The following is a 17,210-nucleotide window of genomic DNA, read 5'->3' on the forward strand; positions in this document are numbered from 1 at the left end:
TCCCAAACGACTATTTTGGACGGAAGGACTATGAATTTGGACAGAAAATAAAGTGAGGGACTTAAGTGTTGGGTCGCCAAAATAGAGGGACAGAAGTGTTAATTACGTTAAATATCAGGGACTAAAAAATAAATTTTCTCTTTTATAATTAATATAAAAATATTAACCTTATAATACTAATTTTCTATAAAAAATTATTATTTAATTTCTATAATTGGTAGAAATTCAGTAATCAATCATTTAATTTTCAAAAAATCAGTAAATTTTTAAAAATTTTTAAATTTTGAGTTATAATCTAATTTAAAAAAATAAATTTTTAGTATTTATATATAATCAATATTTAATTTTCTATTAATATTAAATTAATTTAAATAATAAAATAATTATTTCTTAATTTATTGTCCACTATAAATTTAAATTCAATTATAAAATTATCATCCATTTATAAATTTAAATATATACAAATTTTAAATTTTATTAACTTTAAATTAATTTAAATAATAAAATCATATTCTACTTAAATTTTATTTATATATTTAGATAAATATAAATTTTACATATTATATATTTATAATTAAAATTTTTAAATATTAAAGTTTATATTAAATTTAATAAATTATTTTTATTATAATAAGTAATTTAATTTTCCTAAATTTAAAACTAATAATATTAAAAATTAATTTCACTTAGTATAATAAATTTATAATAATTATTAATTATAACTATATTAATATTTATATTATTTTAATTTATTTATAAAAAAACAGTATTTTAATATTTATTATAAATTATAAATAATCAGCCATTATAATATGCATAAAAATATCTACAATAATCAGAAAATAAATTATTATCATAAATTTTTCTCATTCTCAAGTTGATTTCTGATAACTAAAATTTCAATTATTTTAGTTATCGAATATATATATATATATATGAAAATCTATAATAATTATTTTATTATTTAATTTAATATAGATTTGTTTATAAATGTAAAAATTGTTAAAATTTCAAGATAATAATTATTAAAATATATTTGAATATTATTTAATTACTATATAAAATTAATTGAACTCCATTTCAAAAAAATTAATTAAACAAAAAAAAATTAACAAATTATATCTAATAGTTTAATATTATGATAATTATTTTAACATTCTAATTAATATTTAAATTTATTATTTTAATAATACTATCTAAAAATTTTATTATAAATATTATCAAAATTATTAATTTTTAATAAACTATGTAATTATCAAATAAAATTAATTAAACTGGTAAACACTCACTTTAAATGTACATTAATTTTAAATGATAAATATTTAAAATTATTTTAAATAATATTTGAAATGATTTATTAATTTAAACTTATTTAAATAATAAAATTATTAACTATTTTTAAATCTAAAACATAGTAAGTAAATAAATATTTAGTTTTATTAAACGTGTGTTACACATTTTATATCGGTTATAATTTATTATTTATAATTATTTATAATTTTTTCTATATTGTAATTTTATAATAATATATTGATTTTCATTAATGAAATAAAGAATTAAGATAATTTTAAACTATATTTTATTTATTTTTGGAAAAATATAATTTTCTAAAAATTATAATTTAACTTTATTTAAAATAAATTAAATAGATAAAAGATAATATATATATTGTTAATAAAAGAAAAATTATTATAATAACATTATATAACAAATTTCCTTTTATAAAAAAGTATTCTAAATATTAATTTTTTAATTATCACATATATATAAATGAAAATCTATATAATTATGGGTCATAAATTTATAATAATTTAATTTATTGTTAGATTTGTTAAAGAGTATCAAAATTTTGAACCTATAAAGTACAATAAATTATAATAATTATTAAAATATATTTAAATATTAGTATGTTGTTCATCTGGCACATAATGTTTAGGAGTATTGTTCATGGATTTGAAAATCTATTTCCAGTAAAGTGATTATATATGAAATTTAAAATTGATTATATATGTAATAAAGTAGGTATAATTACAATAATTATTAAAATATATTTAAATATTAGTATGTTGTTAATCGGGTATTTATCACGAGTAATATTCACGTATTTAAAAATCTATTTATAATGAGGTGATTTTATATAGGATTCAAATTGATTATATATATAATAAATTGGACATAATTAGCATTTATTCTCCTATTTGAATGGAAATGGTATAAATTATAAAAAGTAAATATTTTAATATAGAAATAAAATATTAATAGATGAATTATTTATTTAATTTTTGAAATTTTATAATTATAAACTTGATTTTCGTTTTGATTAGATATTGATATATTGCATTTAATAATTAAATTAAATAAATAAAATATTTTAATTCTTAATATAAACTATTTATATTAATATATGAATTTTTTTAATTCATTATATTTTTAAAAAATATAAATTTACTTACAATAAAATTTTAATAAATATAATTTAAATGTTAAAAAGTTATTCTGTAAATAAAATTTAATCAAGAATTTATTCAATTATTTTAAATTTGAATAAAATAATAATATAATTAAATAATTAAATAATATAATTAAATAATTAAATTAAAAAAGTTTAAATAATAACAAAGTATAATTATTTAAAAAAAAAACTTATGATAAAATTTTAATACAAATAATTTAAAGCTTAAGAAAATTTTTTATAATAAAATTTAATATAATTATAACTTAAATGTTAAGATATTTTTTAAATCAATTTAAATTTAAATAGAATATTAATATAATTAAATAATTTAATTAAAAAATTTTAAAAATAATAAAATTATAATTAACAGTAAGAATAATTTAAAAAGTCTTAATATTTTCTTGTCTTCCGGTTTATTATATTAAAAAAAGGAACTTTTTGTTGTTAAGGGGTTGAAAGCACATGGCAAGCACGTGCTAGCTGAACTCATTTGGGTATATAAAGAGTGAGAAGCTAGGGTTTTAGGAAGTGCAGCCCGACAACAGTTCCTGTAGGGTTGAAGAGAAGGGGGAAAAATGAAGACAATACTCTCATCTGAGACCATGGACATCCCCGATGGGGTTAAGATCAAGATTAACGCCAAGGTTATAGAGGTGGAGGGTCCTCGTGGAAAGCTCACTCGCAACTTCAAGCATTTGAACCTTGATTTCCATCTCATTAAGGACGAGGATACTGGAAAACGCAAACTCAAGATAGAAGCCTGGTTCGGTTCCAGGAAAACCAGCGCCTCCATCCGTACCGCCCTCAGCCATGTTGAGAATCTTATAACCGGTGTTACCAAGGGTTACCGCTACAAGATGCGATTTGTGTATGCTCACTTTCCTATTAACGCCTCCATCACCAACTCCAATACAGCCATTGAGATTCGTAACTTTCTTGGCGAGAAGAGGGTATTTTTTTTATTCCTCTCTTAGTCCAGTACTTGCTGTTGCGATCTCTATATATCTGGAATTTCTCTGTATTTATGATGTTATAAATATAACATGCTTAGATATACCTGGAAATGTTGTGTGTATTTAGGATGAGATAAATTTGATATGCTTAGAAATTGCTTGTAAATTGTTGTTATTTGTTTAACTTGGGATGGATTTGATATGTCTTGTAGGCCTACTCATTATGTACAAGCAGTAGCCTTTAGATTGACAATGTAATTGATATGCCGTTGCTTCTATATGTGAATGATTTGAGATATTCTATTTCCTTCAGTTCAGGGTTTATAGTGAATGATTTGCTTCTATATGTATATCTTGTGTGTTTACAATGAAGTGAACTTGAAACCTTGTAACTATTAGTCGGCAATTATTGATGAAACCTAGTAACTAATAGAAATTTGCCTACATTGATGTGATTATCTCATGTATCAGCAGGGTTTTTCAAAGCATATAAGGATTGGTAGTTCTTAGCAAATATTCCTTTATTTGCACAAGTGATTTGGGTTTTAGTGATGCCTGGTTTCTTCAGGTCAGGAAGGTAGATATGCTTGAGGGTGTAACTGTTGTTCGGTCTGACAAAGTTAAGGATGAGCTTGTATTGGATGGCAATGATATTGAACTGGTGTCACGGTCAGCTGCCTTGATAAACCAGGTTTGCTCTTCATCTCTATCTGTTTCACAAGCATAAACACATTTACATTCATTGTTCAGTCTATAACTATTTGTGTATGAATGATGCATGCCCATTGCCCACTCATACAGGATTTTATTATTCAAGTTCTGACTGCTTTTCATTATTGGTTGTACAGAAATGCCATGTTAAGAACAAAGATATAAGGAAATTCCTTGATGGTATCTATGTGAGCGAGAAAGGGACCGTCGTTGAGGAAGAGTAGTCATATTTACAATCATTTTCTCTGGTTATGGTTATTTTTCTGTTTTGCGTGATCATTAACTTTGGAGATGTATGATTTTGGGTTAGTTTACTTGGAACTGATACACCTTTTGCTTCAATTGGTGTGTCCAGAGAATTTTAAAGAAATTATTGGGTATTTGAAAATTTCTATGCATCTTGTTCCTTTTTTTACAATTTCCTGTTTATGTATTTTTCCCCATGCATTCGAGCAGTATGTTTCGTTTGATTACTATCAATCGAGTGGTTGATATACTGATTTTGCTTTGATTTTCATGTCATTATTAGTATGATTTTGTATTCTAAATTCAATTACGTATAAAATTCAGACAAGCAATGTATTAATTACTGTATTTTTAAATTGCATCTCAGTATTTTAGAAAGTTGGGGTTACTTCATTAACTGAGCTGGAATTATAGATTTCAATTAGATTAATTTTTTTGAACAATTAATTATTTTAATTAATTTGAGCTTTTGATAGCTGCGACCTATGAAATTGGATAATTAGTAGCAATTGATTTTTGGGTTTACTATGAAAATAATGTTAAAAAAACAACTTTTTATCAATTTCAGATTCATGATATGATGAGAGAGTGAGATATGATCCTGAAAATTTTGAAAAATAGCCAAATGCTCTTAAAGTGTCACTTTGATTGGTTATTAGAAGTGGTGTTCTCATAATCATTTAATTGTTGCTTATGAAAATAACATTTTAAGTTATTAAAAGTAATTTGACTCTTATTATCATATTAAATCTGAAAACACTTGCACAATTGAGTATTAGTATTTTTTTTGAAATAAAATTCTCTATTTTATAATTTTTGCCTTTTCATAAAAATATAATTTATTTTAAATATTTATTTTTTAAAAATAAGATAAAATTAAATAGGGTTATAATTATATATATTATTATTTTATATAATTTAAAACAAAAGTGAACAATAATTTTAAAATAAAAAAAATAAAAAAAATTTATAAAAATTGTGACATGGAATAAGTATTAATTTTTGTAAATAATTTTAAAATTATATAATTTTCCAAAGTTTTTTCTTTGATTGTTTTTAATTTACATTATTTAAATAATGTTTACAGTTAAATATATTAAAATTCATTATTGATCATTCTTTGACATGATAATTTAATATGTTGTTTAGTGAGAATAGCAGAAACGTATATGTATAGAGTTTGGAGTAGCAAAATTAATGAATAGGGTAAATGATATATGAAAAGTAAACAATTGAGGGAGATATAACAAAACATTGATTTGACTTCCTCAACATTTTTAACAGTTCATAAGTTCCTCATAATTTCATTTTATTTTTTTTAAATTTAACTTCCACTAAAATTTAAATAGTTAAGAGTATGGATTTGGGCTCATTACTCATGGCATCATTAAATTAGAGTTTTTACAACGAAATCGACGTGTAGGCCAACCACCTCCATCAATGGGTGGCTCCGTCGTGTTTAAACATGAAGCCATCCTGCCTCTTCCTCTTCCCCTATGATCACAAATGTGCATGCGAATATGATCTGCCGATGAAAGCCTTCTTTCCATTTCATGTCTCTGCGCCTTTCTCCTAAGATTTTGCCTCTTAATTATGGAGCTCAACGTTTCCTTCCTATTTCTTTCTCTAATAACTGGCACAGGAATTGCTTCTAGACCCATCAACTTGGCTACCACTCCTGGCTTGCACCAAACCACAGTTTCCCCTGCCAAAATTGGTGGCAGCTGGGATTTTACTCTTGAAGATGGCGATGGTGATGATCTCCTGAAGGAAGATCGATACATGGCATCTCTCCCATCAAGAGAGAATCGAGGATACTGACTCAATGCAGCGTTTCTTGCAGATCGTAAGATGTCAGAACTACTTACACAAGACATTCTACCACCTCTCATTGCAACGAGGTCATGATCGAGCTTAGCATTTCTTGAAATCTCCTCTTCTAACTCTAGCTGCAAGATCATCTCCTCCAACGATGGAGGAGGAGGAGTAGCGGCACTAGTACCACTAGTGTGGGTGTAGAAATTATTATTATTAGGAGAAGTGTTTTGATTGAGGGTAGACGTTGAGCCATCGCCATGGCAAATATTTCTAATCCCTTTTCTCATCTTGGATGCCACAGAGTTCTTGAAGAAGAAAAGAGAGAGATCCTTCATGGGGTTGGTTGAGCGAGAGAAAAGAGGTGACAGTGGGGCTTTAAGGAGTAAGAAATAAGTGGTTGATCATAGACGGAACGTGAATGGCAGCCAACGGTGTGGCCTTTCAATTCTCTTTAAAATCATTCACATGACGCGTAAGAGAAGCCAAGGGTAATTGAGCACTCACAAGCTTCTTCCCATTTCCATCAACTGTTCTCGTGCCTTTAATTAATGACGCCATTTTCAATTATTTGTTATTTATTTTTATTTAAATTTGGAACTTAAATTTAACATCATACCTTATAGACAGAAAAATCACAATAATTAACAAATATCTTCAGTACACTTAAAAGCATTGCTCCTTGCATACATATATTTAAATATTTTAATAAATCATAAAAAACGAGTTCAATATTTATATGAAATAAAAGCTGAAAATTAAAAACAATAATAATAATAAAATTTTGAATTACTTTGTATTGATATCATGTGAAATTTTGTTTTCCCCCCTTAGATTTAGATTTATAGATATGTCCGCTAGTTTCAACTCCAATTTTAAATTTTTTTTTTCATCAACTCATATAACATTTTAAAATATTCTTATATGCTCTCGTGTAATTCCGTATTCCGTAATAATATGCGGTGGATTATTTAATTCAATTACTGATTTTCAAAATATTCTTATATGCTTCCGTGTAATTCCGTAATAATATGTAATAATATGAGGTAGATTATTTAATTCAATTACTGATTTTCACACACACAGTATTATACAAATTTTTCAGGATTTGTCATTATTTAATAATTTTATTTTTTATTATAAATATCTTATTTTAGAGATAATTTTTATTTTTATTAATTGTATTCATAGTTCTGTTAATGATATAATTCATGCGCTTACTCGACTTAACTATGATATTTTGGACCTAATTAATTTTTTTTTTCATTTGAGTTGATCTTCTTGAATTTTAATGAAATTTACGTTTTTATTAAAAAAAAAAGTTTTGTGTTGCATAATCATCTGTGAACATTTATCATTCGGCTCAGGCCAGGTGTTATAACGTACGAGCCCAAAATGAATTAACCCAAGAGCATAGACAAGATAAAAAATTTCTCCATTAGACATGAGTATAAAAAAATATTGTAATCATAAAAACTATAAGATCATATATACAATAATATTTAAATTGTAGTAGAAGTCATAATTTAACATCTGATTTTTTGAATAAGAAAGCATTTTAATTTTAAGATTTTATTTTATTATCAAAATTGTTTGTTAAATTTACACTTAATTTACTGTAAATTTTAAAATAAAGCAAAATTTAATGGATTAAATCATTATTAATACTAAAATATATATGATTTAACTGTTCTAAAAAATGGTCTTTAATAATTAAATTATTATTAGTATTTTTATTTAATCGTAAATTTTAATAAAATATAATTATTTATTAATAGAAAATTATTAAATTATTTATAATAAAAAATATAAGAAATATTTTGTTTTCACTAATGAATGCTTTATAAGCATTAATTTTCATTTATTTCACATAAACTATATTATAAATCAGCTTAAGTACAATTAAAATTTAATAAATTTTGGATTTTTTTTTAAAAGTAAAATGAGTCCTGATTACCGGATCCGCTGCGACTTACTTTGAGCGATAAGAGAAAAACTGATTTAGATCAAATCCCGTCTCCTTCTCCTTTCCTCGCCGCTATGTGCTTCTCCTACGGTTTGTTTTTTATTTATTTTTATTGGATTTAGTTTTTAATTATGGATTGCAGAATGGTGAATTTTTCGTCGATATTGATTCCATTAGAGATTTTCCTTTTTGTAATTTCTTCAGGATCCATTGGAAGTTAAGCTATTCTGATTTTGCATTTTGATTTTGTATGGTGTCTATAGGTCGAATGAAGATGGCGATGATGGTCAAGGCTGTTATGATGTCCTTTTTGTTAACTGTGACTCAGGTTCCATTGGTGCTGGGTTTACAATCTACAACACCTGCTTTTTTCTGGTCTTCTCACCACGACAATCGGTATGTATTCCTCTTTAGTTTTCTTAAATTAATATGGACTTCATTTACTGATTTAGAGATGCTAGTTATGTCCCTGGGAAGATGTTAGAAGGAAAATGCTTGATTACATGCTCTTAAAATGTAAGGAAGGAGAGAACCCTCTTATTGGGTTTATGAATTATTCCCAACTGTGAGAATGGGGATTGAGTTTAGGCTTTTCATAAGTTTTTGGAGTAATCATAAGAAGAAAGATCTATTATAGTTGTACCTGATAGGAAAGTAGAATAATACCGGCATTAGTTTTGCCTTATCATCAAACTTTTATATAGCTCACCTGAGGATCTGCAGAATATTTATGTAAATGTAGTTATGTATGAAGACACCATGAAATTAGAGGCTTGGAGACGATTATTAGTGTTCCTTTGACACTCACATTAAGTTCTAGCAATCATGAGAATCATTGCATCATGCGTAGTCTTAGACTCTTAGTGCACCTACGAATTGCTCATATTTTACTAAAATAAAATAATAATTCTTTTTAGTGCAGTAGCAGCCATCAGTGTCACTCTTGGATAGTGGAATGAATAGCATTCATAGCTTCAATTTGTAAAATGAAAGAATAACGTGGTCGTGTCAATATTCCCTGTGTTCTGTGATCAAAGAAACCAAATCACTATGTATAGGGTATTTAAATATTTAAACTTGTAAGATATGCCACATTCTAAACATGAAAGGCATATAATAATATTTGAAAGAACTTTAATAATAAACAACTTTTCCTTGAAGAACTATCAAAATTCCCTGTGATATAGAGTTCCAATAGCCATTCATAGTTCATGCTATCTCAGGGCAGAGTTTTGTGAGTCCCCCATTGAACGATGCTTTGTTTTCTTGCTCCACATTTGAAGTGTGAGCATGATTAGTCATAGTATAATTCTTGTAGAGTTCGTGAGGCATGAAGATAAAGAATTTACGTTTATGATCATTAATATTGTCCATCACGTCTCTTTCAGTAACACTTTGACTACCGCTGTCATAAACAATGCAGCCAGGATTTTATAACCATGGTTCTCATTTGCATAATTGGTAAGATGCTATAAGTGCTTCATATTAATTGAGATCAATGTAAACAACGTTTGGTTGAATAATGTAGGCTATCATGTTTTCCCGATAGCATTTTCAGTTTTATCAAATCATGCAGAGCAGAATCTTATACTATATTAATATGGGTGGTCACAGGTTTTCAAACAACAGAATGGATGAAGCAGTAAATTATCAAACAATTTCTTCAAGGGATCTTGCCAGGTCTATTCTGTCTGAAGGGGGCTGGTCAAACTTACTGGTTCTAAGCTTTCCTTAATGCTGATAGTTTCCCTCCATGCTTTGAGTATTTAAAATTCCACACGTGATTTCTTCTTGAAATTTTCAAGTAAAGAAAACTTGTGTTATTTCCACCTCTTTTCTGTTTAAGCTGTTACATGTTAATCTTGTTTAACTTTTTTGTTTGTGTAGTGTTCAGAAAAGAAACTTCAGAAGTCTGTGGACCTAGCACTTGTTTTTGTTGGTAGAGAGGTAAGAAATTTTGGGACTTATAATGTATAGTAGGCTGTGGAAGCAAATGGTCCTATACAAATGCCTTTAGTTTTACCATGATGTATGATTGGCCATTCAATATGGTGCACTCTTTTGTGCTATTCTTCAAGTGTCAGTCTACTGATGATATAAATTTTGTTATCTATAGCTGCTGTCCTTGGATATTTCTTCAAACAAAAATGCAGATCCAGCTCTTCTGAACTTGCTTAAGGTGACTGGAGCCTGTCTATTTTCAAATTGCTTAATGACTGGAGTCAATGAATTGGAACCTTCAAAATTATATAGTTGTCTTGTCTCTAAAATTATGTTCGTGTTTTGAACAGATTTCTTTTATGAGGTCTAATTTCTCCTTGGCATTACCATATGTTGCTGCATCAGAGGAGCCGATGGAGAATTCTTTTGTTTCATGTATTGCAGAAACTTGTGGGCTGGACTCAATTATCAATAATGTTGCTTTTTCAGAGTCATGCTTTATAGAGGGTGACAAATTTCAAAAGCTTGCAGATGTCGATGCAGTTCATGTAAATCAACTTGAATAATATTTGACTAATTATACACTTGTTGGGGATCTGTGGAGAACTGCTGATTATCTTTCCCCTGTAAAAAATGAACAGGACTATCTGGTTTCAACAATGGAAAAGAGAACAAATGGGCAAGCAGATCTGGTTGTATTCTGCCATGGAGGCTCTTATTCTGCAAACGGACCTGAGCAACCACAAACAGAAAGTTTGTTGAGTTCTTTGATCATAGAGGATGTCAAAATCTTTTAATTTATGTCATCTTGTTTGTCTGAGAAATGTTCATGCAAATACATTAATTAAATACACAGGTTAAACTTTGTCTAAGCTTATCAGTTCTGTGGAGACACTAGGGGCAAAGTATGAAGTACTTTATCTTTCAGATCCATTTCGACCAATCCAGAATCCTTCTCATCGAGAACTGGAAAGATTTCTTGCTGAAGGTACTGCTGGAAATGGACCGCTCAATTCCACAGCTTGTGATGAAGTCTGCAAGATCAAATCATCACTTCTGGAGGGAGTTCTAGTTGTAAGTTCCATTTAATGTTTCAGTTGAATTGAATTTTGTAATGGTAGGTTGTGTGTGTGCATTTTCTTTTTTCAGTTTTTTTTTTTCAGTGGAATGTATGGTCATTTTGAGTCGTCATTGATGTTATAGTCCATTTTCATTGGAGAGGGCCTGCTGTATACTTTTTCTTATGAGGAGTGCTTCTCTTGTCTATGTAATGTGTATTCTTTGAGGAAAATGCTAGCTTTTTTAAGTAACTTGTTTAGAAAATATCTGGAGGTTTCACTCACATAAGGAGTTTGCAAGTGCAAGTCTACCTTAGACTAGGAAGAAACAATAAAGAGAAACCAAATAAAGTCATAGGACCACCAACAATTATAATTTGCATTACTTGTCTCTGCTAACTGCACTAGAAGTAAGGATCTCAAAGGAGAATTCATATACAAGAGATAGATTACCAGCAAAACTGACCAAGGCTGTTCCAACAAACTTACCTCCCCCTCTCTCTTTCCAGTCTCCACTCTCCGGTACTAACGCCATACTTGATGATCTTTCCCTTCATTCTAGAGTGTAGATACTGGTGAAATGCCAAATCCACTTAGTAATCGTCATCTGATCAAATGAGGTTAGATGTCCCTGATTGGTTTCCCAGAATATGCCATTTACTTAGCATCAAGCCTTTATATTTTTAAGTGGAGCCATGTTAATGCCTTAGTTTTAATGGCTAAAAAATCCTTTGGACACCCAAGTGCCTAACTGGATGTTTCTTCTCTCTTTTTTAAACTCTAGCTGGTTTACAGTTGCTGTTTCTCCATGACCAATTGTATTTTTATTTTTTTTTTAATGACATAAATGACCTTTTGCAAGAAAGACTGATGAGCTTATTTTAAAGCGAAGCAATAACTAATGTTTGGGACCTTGGATATAACTTGCATGTTTGGCTGTGAGAAACAATGAAGGAAAAATAGAAAGGAAATTAGATATAAGAGATAATGATGAGAAAAAGAATAAAAGAATAAGAAGACTGAGAACATTGAATTGAGAGATTAGTTTATTGTAACATAATGAACAGGTAAGTGCCTTGTCTATAAGGGGTATGTGTTTATTTTTGGTTCTCGGGAGAAACCAGTACAGTAAAATTTTCTTTAGGAATCCCACATCTAAAGAAGACATCAATTCTAAGGGGTTCATAAGGGTCAAGAGCCAACTAACTAATTTGGCTTGTTCTAACCTATTGGTGATGGGTGGTCTAAAACTCACATAAGCCCAATCTTCACACTTCATGGACTCTTATCTCTAGCCCGTGCATTCACCTCCACCTTCAATTCAAAATTGTAATATTTTGCTCTTTGGTTTCTAATATCATGCATGAAAAATTCTGCAATATGTCTTTGCTGGAGTTGCCCATCATATTTATCTCCTTGTTTCCCTTCCTTACATCTCATTTTCAAATTATACTTTACATCTTGATGCTTGTGTGGTCCTGATGATACCTGTTTCTGATGCCCCAGGGGATCGTTTTGCTTATCATTTTAATATCAGGCCTTTGCTGTGTGATGGGGATTGATACTCCGACAAAATTTGAGACACCTCAAGACTCTTAACAGTTTTCTGTCAGCTAATACCTTTGTTTGTGCACTGAGTCTTCTTTTTCTGGTGGTACTTAGTAGCGTAAGAGATTGCCCTGTGATTTTAGTCCACTCAGTAAGGACTTAATGTGATGTTGGCAGTAATGTAGTACAGTAATTTTTGTGTGGACATCGTGTACCTTGTGCACTCCTATTTCATCCCTGTGCAATGTAATCTTTGATTCTTTGAGTAGGCTGTGGGGGAAGCCCTTAGCTTTGTTGCAACAAAATTTAAGATCGATTTCAAAGTTATGGCCTCCAATATTTTGAGTAGAAAATATAGTCTGTATGCAGAACAGATATTATTTTGGCATGTAATGGAAAAGACATGCTGCTGTGTTTGGTATTATATATTCAGCTGCAAATGTTTACTACTTATCAGCAGTTATTCGAGCTTCCAGATTTTCTTTGCTGTCATTCTCTACTCTTCTTTGGAGAGAAAATTAGTAGGAAATAATGCTATTGGTATTGCATGTTTCTTCAAACTCTCTGTAGCAACGCTATTCCTATTAGAAGTAGATGGCACTAGAATAATTACTTTATTGCTTCTATATATTCTTCAATATTTAACTTCTAGTGCACGGAGATGTGTGGAGGAAAATACAAACGCACAAATGGCAGTTTCAAATCCAAAGGGCCTGTCCCATGCTATTTAATCATTTTTCCCCTCGTTTGTAAGTGCAGGTAATGGGTTCCACTGTTTTGCAGAGTTTTCATTTCTGTACATTTTTTGTCTTTTGAAATATTGTTTGCCTTTCAACAGTCAAACTATAATGGACATGAGTTGTTTACTCTCAAGTTCAATTCTCCTACCATCAAAATACAGTAGTTGGTCATTTAATTAAGGATTGAATTGACCTAATAATGTCAATTGTGTAAGGGCCTTCTGAATCAATGGCCTTTTGGAGACATTTTCTTGAAATTCGGGAACTTGCCTAGCAACTGATTCTCTCTCGAATTGACGCATAAAGGTAAAGGTGGCCTTCTGCTGCCTGTGGCATTATTGCCCACTCTTAAAACGGATTTGTAATTACACTCTTGAAACGGATTTGTAATTACCCACTCTTGAGTGGATATTTCAATATCTTTCAGCATCAGGGTTTTATGGTAATCTAGCATCACAAACAACTTGTGACACCCACTTTCAGGATAAGGGGCAAAGTTAGTTTGCGTCTTTCCTTTTGTGTGCAAGAGATTTTTGGGAGAGAGAGAGAGAGACACTGATATCTTTGTGGCAGAGTGAAGAACATGGGCCTTGCTCTATTCTTAGAACCCAGACCGTGAAAGGAAAAAATCCAAGATCCTGACACAGCAACGCATATGGCCTTGATCTCTGACTCGCATCACTTCCCTAGAATGAACATATACCTGTTGCAGTACTCAACTTCATGTTTATATGTACAAGATTCTCCCACTTGTCAATTCCTCATCTATTTGCTTGTCTTTTTGTTATATTCCTCAGTTGGTGACCCTTGGAGCAGCTCCAGAGATACTACTGAGCAATAATGAGGTACACACGTGAACATTATTTTCTGCACTGCCAGACAATCACCATCGAAGCCATTACTCTATTATCTTCTCTCACTATATATTAGTAAAAATGTCATTGGTTCTTGTTTTATGTCACTGTTTACTGTTTTCTGAAAATGTAAACTAGGGTGGAAGGATATTATATGTTCAGTCTCTCACGATTTTGCTTCTTTTTACACTTTTGCATAAATGGAATATACAAACAGCCTTCTCTAAATCCAACCCATTAATTGGGGCCACATGAGGATACTTCTAGTAGCTATACCATTCAAGACATTTTCTTTTTGGCTAGCTGTGTCTTTTAATTAACTCTCTTTACATGCATCCCTTTTTGCCCTCTCTTCTCTCTCTCTGCCCTTCCTTTCGGTTTCTTTCTTATACATCTGTTGCTAGTGCTTAGCCTGAGTAGCTCCCGTGCATATGTGGTTTTCGTCTATGGGGTTTGCATGTAGATGTGCAAAGTGGTATGCAGCCAAGGATGACTTGCCGACCAGTGGCCTATTCAAGAAGAAGCAAAAGACCAAGTTGGCAAGTTGTCCTTGGCTACATGGTTCTTTGTGCTCTGCATGCCAAGCCGTGGATGATGTATATGTTTAAACTTTTGTTCATCAGCCTTCTTCATTCCTACTTTTCTTCCTTGGTTTATTATCAACATATGCATTTCTCTGCTTCCCGTGCTTTGTTTTGTTTTCTTTTGTTTTCTTTTTGTTGAAATGAAAACCTTCATCCTTTTTTCAGGAAAAAAAAAAAAAAAAGCTAACATAATCAAGGCTAAAGTCCCCTCGTCGAATCTTCTTTAATCTCAAGGGTTGGACTGGTGGGGCGCATTGTGGATTTTATTTTTTAGTACTAACACAATCAAACTATTGTTAAGAAAGGACTTCCATTCTCACTAATTTCAATAACTTTATCAATTTACATTCTCCTTTTAGCTTAATGCGTCACTTGGACTTGAGATTGAAAGAACAACAAATAACCTTTTTTTTTTTTTTTTTTTTTTAAAAAAAAAATGTTAAATATGTAGTAGTTTAATTTTTTTTTTTATAATTTAAATACATTTTATAAATTAATTTTTTCACATTCTCTATTAATGTATTTAAATAGTTATTTTTTCAATAGTAGTTAATAGTGTTTCAATTTATTTCATTTATCTTTATTTATTTCTAATCAGAGTATTAAACTACATTAAGTTAATTATCTTTGATTTGAAGGAAAAAAAAGAAACATGGAAATACTTAAACTTAATATTCAGGCGAAATACTTTGATAAAATAAACACAAATGGGAAAAAAAATAAAATTGTTGAAAATTCAATTATTGGGATTTTTATAAAGCGTACGGTTTTAGGTGAGGATTTACTTGAAAGGGTCAACAAGTAACAAGAGAGTTCTTCCATGGGGATCCCAGGCTTAGCCCAGTCCATTAAGGTGTTGGGGTGCCCATTTCGACACTTTTATTATTATTATTATTTTATTTATAAGATGTGAATTGTTTTTATTTTAAATGATGAAAACATAAAAAAAAAAAATTCAAAAATTATAGAAAAAACCTTTATTTTAATTCTTGTAAACGGAGTGAAAAGAGCTGGATTTCCACTTTGAATGTCAAGTTTTGAATGAAAATATGGGTAGAAAACGGATGTGACGTTTGAATTAGATTGAGAAGAAAATAAATAAACATGTGCTTCACTGAAAATGCGACTTTTTGTCACCTTGTTTTAATATCTAAGTTTTAATTTTTATTTTTTAAAAAATATCTTTCTCAATTGAAATGGTATTTTAGCACGATTATGATGAAAGTGACTAATTGGATCATTTTCTTTGAGTCAATTTAATACTGTTTAATGTTAACTAGAATAACTAAATAATCAAATCTAAATACCCTTTTAATTTCTTGAAAAATTTTGGTTGAATTTAGTTAATTTTTTGAAAAAATCTCACGAGTGACTGTAAAAAATGTTATGATATTTTTATCCTGATATAAAATAACAAAAATGGTAAATTTTATTGAAGCAAATTGAAATTAATTACTTAATTCATTAGGAATGTTCATCTATCCATTAATAGACTAATGGTTTCCAAACAGTTTATAATTTGTCTCTTAAAGTTGTAAGTAATACAATACTCAATCACCATGATTATATGAACTAAAACAATGTCAAGAAAATAATTAAAAATATATATATAAGAATTTAGAAAGGTGACCACTTCAATGCCTATGCATATAATTGATTGAGTATTAGTTAGGTATAGAAAGTAAGATTAGATTCTTTATATAAAAGGAATCTATAATGAGTGAAGTGATTCAATTTAGCAATTAATCTTATTATATAGACATTGCTTCAAGAAACAAAGAAACACACAAGTAAGAATTGCTTTTGGGTATTTCATTACAATTCTATTTTCATAAAAATAGATTCAGATAATGGGTGACTTTAAATTTTAAAGTTAATGTTTATATTGAATTTGGTTGGATGCAAATATAAATGTTGATTATTTTTATAATTTTATTTTAATTTTTTTTCCTGAATTATAATAAAATTTATATTATTTAACTAAATGATCCCTAATTATGTCGCTTAATCAAAAGAGAAAATATGATAAAATGAGTTTTTAGAAAATTGTAGAAATAATAAAGTAAAGTTTATAGTCAATTGAAGATGGTAAATAATTTTACTATCTCTTAGAATACTGTATAAATAATTTTTTCAATATATAATTTTGATGCAATAAGCTTTAAAAATAACATATAAAAGCGGATGGTAGTGTGAGTTTAAATAATATTTTCTCCATTTTATATTTTTATTAAAAATCAGAAAACTTGAGTAGAATTATCATTTATGTTGAATTATTCTTATTAATTGATTTATTGTTAAAAGGTCACATGAATAGAAATGTCAAAAAAGTCACAAAC

At 29.0% G+C, this 17,210-nt stretch overlaps 3 protein-coding genes across 5 annotated transcripts; 2 read left to right on the forward strand and 1 right to left on the reverse strand.

Annotated features, from left to right (window-relative positions):
• Positions 1-2,962: 2,962 nt before the first annotated feature.
• On the forward strand, positions 2,963-4,537 carry LOC110600831 (60S ribosomal protein L9). Its single transcript, XM_021737723.1, has 3 exons — positions 2,963-3,405; positions 3,977-4,099; positions 4,257-4,537. Exons 1-3 carry the CDS (start codon positions 3,031-3,033, stop codon positions 4,341-4,343), a joined length of 585 nt encoding a protein of 194 aa, XP_021593415.1. The 5' UTR covers positions 2,963-3,030; the 3' UTR covers positions 4,344-4,537.
• Positions 4,538-5,609: 1,072 nt separating this feature from the next.
• Positions 5,610-6,672, reverse strand: LOC110602471. Its single transcript, XM_021740005.2, has one exon. It carries the CDS (start codon positions 6,516-6,518, stop codon positions 5,742-5,744), a length of 777 nt encoding a protein of 258 aa, XP_021595697.1. The 5' UTR covers positions 6,519-6,672; the 3' UTR covers positions 5,610-5,741.
• Positions 6,673-8,085: 1,413 nt separating this feature from the next.
• LOC110602692 lies at positions 8,086-13,117 on the forward strand. 3 transcript variants are annotated; one of them, XM_021740270.2, is made up of 9 exons: positions 8,086-8,236; positions 8,410-8,542; positions 9,761-9,863; positions 10,034-10,093; positions 10,263-10,325; positions 10,438-10,635; positions 10,729-10,840; positions 10,944-11,161; positions 12,652-13,117. In XM_021740270.2, the coding sequence occupies exons 1-8, from the start codon at positions 8,221-8,223 to the stop codon at positions 10,946-10,948; spliced, it is 690 nt and encodes a 229-aa protein (XP_021595962.1). In that variant the 5' UTR covers positions 8,086-8,220; the 3' UTR covers positions 10,949-11,161; positions 12,652-13,117. The 3 variants fall into 3 exon arrangements, with proteins under 3 accessions (XP_021595962.1, XP_043807441.1, XP_043807442.1); XM_043951506.1 differs by having other exon boundaries at positions 10,729-11,161; XM_043951507.1 differs by lacking the exon at positions 8,086-8,236 and adding an exon at positions 9,535-9,607 and having other exon boundaries at positions 8,409-8,542; positions 10,729-11,161.
• Positions 13,118-17,210: the final 4,093 nt, after the last annotated feature.

Source organism: Manihot esculenta, chromosome 15, assembly GCF_001659605.2.
Source record: "Manihot esculenta cultivar AM560-2 chromosome 15, M.esculenta_v8, whole genome shotgun sequence".
In the NCBI taxonomy this organism is placed as follows: Eukaryota; Viridiplantae; Streptophyta; class Magnoliopsida; order Malpighiales; family Euphorbiaceae; genus Manihot; species Manihot esculenta.

Bases quoted from the DNA above. Each gene is read 5' to 3' on its own strand.
- LOC110600831 (XM_021737723.1), top strand. From the start codon at position 3,031: ATGAAGACAATACTCTCATCTGAGACCATGGACATCCCCGATGGGGTT. The intron at 3,406-3,976 runs GTATTTTTTTTA...TGGTTTCTTCAG, and splicing joins ACTTTCTTGGCGAGAAGAGG to GTCAGGAAGGTAGATATGCT. The intron at 4,100-4,256 runs GTTTGCTCTTCA...TTGGTTGTACAG, and splicing joins CAGCTGCCTTGATAAACCAG to AAATGCCATGTTAAGAACAA.
- LOC110602471 (XM_021740005.2), bottom strand. From the start codon at position 6,518: ATGAAGGATCTCTCTCTTTTCTTCTTCAAGAACTCTGTGGCATCCAAG.
- LOC110602692 (XM_043951506.1), top strand. The intron at 8,543-9,760 runs GTATGTATTCCT...GGGTGGTCACAG, and splicing joins TCTTCTCACCACGACAATCG to GTTTTCAAACAACAGAATGG. The intron at 10,636-10,728 runs GTAAATCAACTT...AAAAATGAACAG, and splicing joins CAGATGTCGATGCAGTTCAT to GACTATCTGGTTTCAACAAT.